At 33.0% G+C, this 5,281-nt stretch overlaps 1 protein-coding gene across 1 annotated transcript; it reads left to right on the top strand.

The window, feature by feature from the left end:
• The first annotated feature begins 1,045 nt into the window (after positions 1-1,045).
• LOC126970582 (F-box only protein 7-like) lies at positions 1,046-2,126 on the top strand. The gene has a single exon (XM_050816573.1). It carries the CDS (start codon positions 1,246-1,248, stop codon positions 2,080-2,082), a length of 837 nt encoding a protein of 278 aa, XP_050672530.1. The 5' UTR covers positions 1,046-1,245; the 3' UTR covers positions 2,083-2,126.
• Positions 2,127-5,281: the final 3,155 nt, after the last annotated feature.

Raw genomic sequence — 5,281 nt, 5'->3', positions numbered from 1 at the left:
CATATGGAACATCACTTTTTAATGTAGTGACAAGATTTTTTTGAACTTGATCTACATTTTATGTAGCGGAACCAAGTTTCATCTTAGAAGATCTCAATAAGTCAGCATAGCCCAATGTCGGACTTACCCAACTTCAGGGATGGTTTGGTGGAGTGTTACCTGTCAAAAAGTGACTGAACATGGGCACAGTTGTATCAAGATCTTTGTAGCACTCTTGAGAAGCTCAAGAAGAGCTAAAGACTGGCAGTCATCAAGTCTATATCTTAATCCTACATGTTATAAGTGATAACTGGTCTCAATATTGGCTTGTTTTAAGGTTTAATAGATGTCATTTTGAATAACCTTTAAATTTTGCTTAATACTATATTAATTTCTATATTAATGTGGAAACAAGACACTACAATCCAAAATTATATATACCTTAGAAGAAAATATTTTTTATCTTGTTACAATCCTTATGGTAAGACTAGGTATATAAAAAGTCTAGGTATATTCTAATAAGCCTAAACCTGTATAAGATACGTGGTTCTCTTAAGGTGTTCTGATGCCTATGTTCAGGCTTCATCACAAGATTGGACATTAGTGTTATTTATTGTACATTAGTGTACTCAATTCATTTGGTTGTTTTTTGGCTAGTCATCTTTATCAGTTTTACTTCAAAAACTTAACAAAATTCCATTTGGTTACATAAGGGGTCACAAACATAGAAAAAAACATACAGTTAAATTGAAAACCTCCTTTTTAAAATTGGTTGAAAATGCTGTGTAATATAATTCTAGTAAGTTACTACAGTAAGCAAAAAGTAAGTATTAATTAACCTTGAAATTTAGTTTGTGTATTGCTTCTTGTTTTTTATACAACCTTGTTGAAATAAATATAATTTAATGTTTCTTTTCAGCATATTTTTATTTTTAATACAGCAGAATAATAATAATATTTTTTTAGAGTAGCAACACTGAATGACACACAACACAAAACATGTTTGAAGTTTGATGCTTCAAAATTGACATTGGCATTGGGCATCAATGTTGAAAGAAAAACATAAACTTTGAAATCTGAATCAGAATTGTAATAATTTGAAGTTGTTCATACTTCATATTTATTAATATTTAAGTTATCTGGAATTCGTTTTAACAATTGGAATTTACAGTGGTTTTATTATTACTTTATACAGTCTAGTAACAAAAAAATGCATATTATTTTGAAATATTTTTTTCAATAGTGTAATTCTGGTAGTAAGAAAGTATGAATTTTCTATTGGAAGAGAGTACAACAGAACAAGTACCTGTGAGACTTAATGATATAGTAAAACAGTTATTATTTTGGAAAGAACCAATAGATTTGAGGCAGAAAGATCTCTTTTTTATTTTAATTGTGGTTTTAATGCTAGAGAATGGTTTTTCTCCAGTAACACAAACAAGCAGTGGCCAGTTGGAATATAATAGTCAAGCTTTAAAGGAACAGCTCTTTGATCAGAAAACTGATACATACAGAGACACATTCATACTGTCTGGACTCCATGATATTGTTGTGGACATTATAATGAGTCCTTTAGGGTCTGCTACAATTGTTAATGCAATTGTAAATAATAAAAACTCTGAAATTTATTCAGTGTGCCTTCCAGTTAGCCGATATGTTGTCTCACCACAAGCTTCAACAATACCAATGATGTTTAGAGATTTAAAGCATTTATCAAATATTTTTAGAAATAAAATTGTTGCCCCAGTGAAGAGCAGCATACTTAGTTACTGTGGCTATCCCAGCGCTAGTTTATTGGGTATTCCTGAGGACACATTTTTTTCTATAATGATGTTGCTTGACACAACAGACATTCTAAATGTACTGAAAACATGTAAAAGAATAAAAGCTATAATTGACAGCCCCTGTTTTTGGCATTCATTATTCAAAAGGGATTTTGGAAGTATAGAGCATAGTGAGGATATCAATTGGAAGCAGCAGTACAAAGAAAAGTATGAGGATCAACAGAGTAAAAAACCCAGTTCAGCAGGGACGATGCATGACTTTATGGATGTCTCAGATATGGTCTCTTATATTGATAATCCCTTGTGGGAAATTATTTAACAATTGTATATTATAATTTTTGAAATTAAACAGTTTTCTATTAATGTTGTTTTTTTTTTAAATCAATGTATGAGAATTTTAGTATCATTTCAGAAAATATAGTAAAATACATAAAAATATTATTCCTGACTGATGAATGATAATGATGAATTTTAGGACTAAAACATTAAACACACATTAATATATTATTTAGAATATATATCTATAAAAAAAAATTGTAATAAAAACGTACATAATATCAGTTCTAATATTAAATAACATGAGGCTATGAAAACTATTCTTAACTACATATTTTTTTATTAAAATATACTTTTATGATTTCTATTAGACAATATGCTATGTTTTTAAAGTGATAACCTTCACTTCTAGGATTATTAATACACAAGTAAAATTTGAAAAACACCATTCGGTTAGCTCAGTTGATTAGAGCACCGGCACAGAACGCCAGAAGGCCGTGGGTTCGAATCCTGTATCGTTCATAAAATTTTGTTTTTCAAATTTTATTTGTTGATTTCTATTAGTTCAAATTAATAATATTGGTAGAACCAGGAAGATCTTTGTGATTTAATAAATTATAACAATATAAGTTTAATAAATAATTTTTAGGCAACTCAGGTTTAACCAAAATGATTCATTTCGACTGTAATAATTATAAACATACTATTCTCACAATTTAATTAGACAGTCGACCCTGTTGATTTAGTAGTACACATTTTTTGAAGTGAAATCCTTTTTAGCGGCTTTGAGCACTGTTCTTGGGATGGGTATAAAATGTTAAACTCGCGTCAGGACACGCGGCCTGGCGAATATTCGTAACACAAACGTTGAAATTATGGATGAAAGTTGATTTTTCTGAGAGACAAACTTTTTAATATAAAATAATTGCAATAGTTCAAGTGTTAATTTTTTTTATGTTATATAAATTGCAATTTTTGTGTACGATAGCGCAATAAATGAATATTGTATTCAACCACATAAATGCTAGTACTTTTATACTGATACAGAAAGCAATTCGTGCGAAATTATCATCCCCTAACCATTCCAAAATATTCAATAATGCATAACGTTAATGTTCAAGTTTTCACTTCTACTGGTACTCCCGGAATGCAATTGCTGCTGTTATTTTTTTAATTTAAATCTTTTTGACTTTAAAAAATTTTTTTGACAGTAAAAGTAACATTATAAAAATGTATTTTAAAACTATTTCATAGGCGAAGCAGAAAACGCACTGGGAGTGCAATCAATCGACAAAGGGGGAAGGCATTTGTCAGTTCCATTTGACTCTTCAGCAACAAATGGTGATTTATGTGAGTAAATTATTAGCTATCTATTTAGATAATTCATCCGTCTAAATAGAGCCTGTTGCTGCTAGACAACCGATGAAAACAGGCCAGCTTTATTACTTTAGTGTGCGTGGCAAGCTACGTGTTAGGTACACTTGAGATTTGTATGTCACTTTGTGTTAGTGTGCGTGCATTGCAAAATAGAGGTTAACTGTCAACTTATAATTGATCTATATCCTTATACTTGCGTAAAACTTAGCCGAGTGTGATTAAACGCGAACTTGACAGCTTCTTTTAGCGTAGGCATTATTTCGGCTGTCAAAGACTTTAAATACAAACCGAATCAAAGGTTATGGCTAAGCTTACACTCGGCTAGGATTTACGTAAGTAAAATCTGAGCAAAGTCTTAGTACGCTCTATAGATCTCAGGCTGAGTTAAAGGTCTCCCGTTGGTTACTTTTCGGGTACAGAACCCTAAACAAGGCCTCCTTGCGGTTGCATTAATTTGTTGCATGATATGACATTAATTATAAGTTTATTGACATACTTTCTGTATATTATGACGTCAGAAAGATAAGATGATGTATGTCTGTTACATCAATCAGTTATGAGGTTGATTGTACCAAGAGAGATGTTAGTTTGCGGTGTAGAGGGGTTACGATGGCCGGGAGAGGGATGCGCGATCGAGATGCGCTGCGCCGCTTCCATTCCATAGCACACCGCTGTGGCGCCGCCATCTATGTAACAGTGTCCCGGGCTTAGGTGCTAGTGCTTGGATTTACGTGGGGGCTGCTGCCGTGGTCATGTGGTAATGGAGTGGACGTGAGCCAAGTCGTGGAGGGTCGCAGATACCGCGGCCGTCCTCCGTGGCGGTGCTACGGACCCATGCTTACACACAGCCGTTCAGACGGCGACTTCCCCATATACGCTAGAGGTGAGCGTAAAATATAACCTGTCAAGTGATTTCATACTTTTGTCATTCATAATTTATTTATTCATAAACCTTATATTACACATTTAGCAACATTTACAACAGCTTACCCAAATTTATTTTATTTATCATTTTGTTTTGTCATCAGATAGTATTAATGTAAGTAATCTGACAAGTGATTAGGTACTGTTCAGTTCTAGTTGCAATAGGGTAAAGACCACCAATATTGGAACGTACAATATATTATTATTGGCTATATCTAATGTCTTACTAAAGTTATATTAATCAGTGATTTTCAAATTGATCACAATTTCAATACGTATATTCATATGTGTTAAAATCATAATACTTTGTTATGTTTTTAAAGTGATAACCCTCACTTCTGGGGTTAATTACACAAATAAAACTGAAAATAAATTCATCTACCTGATCTACTTTACAGTTGATAACCTGCTCAACCCCAATATTTGCATATTAGGAAATTGACTTGAGACGTCGCTCTTGCTAATCTAAAAGAAGCCACATCCTAAGAGTTAAACAAAGCATACAAGATTTTATGACGATACGTCACTCGAACGGTTAGCTCAGTTGGCAGAGCACTGGCACGGAACGCGAGAGGTCGTGGGTTCGAGTCCAGCATCGTTCATAAAATTTTGTTTTCAGTTTTATTTGTGTAATAAAAATACTTATTGAGTTTCTTAATATATATAAAATAATTCGGTTCGTAGCATAGATTACACGCGCAGCATAGCCCGAGGCTTGAAATTATGGTCTGTTGAATATGTAGGGCAGAAGGTTTTATAAATAGTTCTAAAGGCTTAACACATTTAATTTAACTGAGTTCACATCATTGGGTTTGGTCGCTGCGGTCCCTTTGGAGCGATCCAACAAAGCCTTAGGTCCTGCTCGTATCTGATACTAACTTATTCGTTGTTATTCATAAAAAGCCGCTGCATTGTCTAACGGCCGATTTCAATAACCTATC

This window comes from Leptidea sinapis, chromosome 21 (assembly GCF_905404315.1).
Source record: "Leptidea sinapis chromosome 21, ilLepSina1.1, whole genome shotgun sequence".
NCBI classification, from domain to species: Eukaryota; Metazoa; Arthropoda; class Insecta; order Lepidoptera; family Pieridae; genus Leptidea; species Leptidea sinapis.
This window is presented reverse-complemented; position numbering and strand designations above follow the sequence as displayed.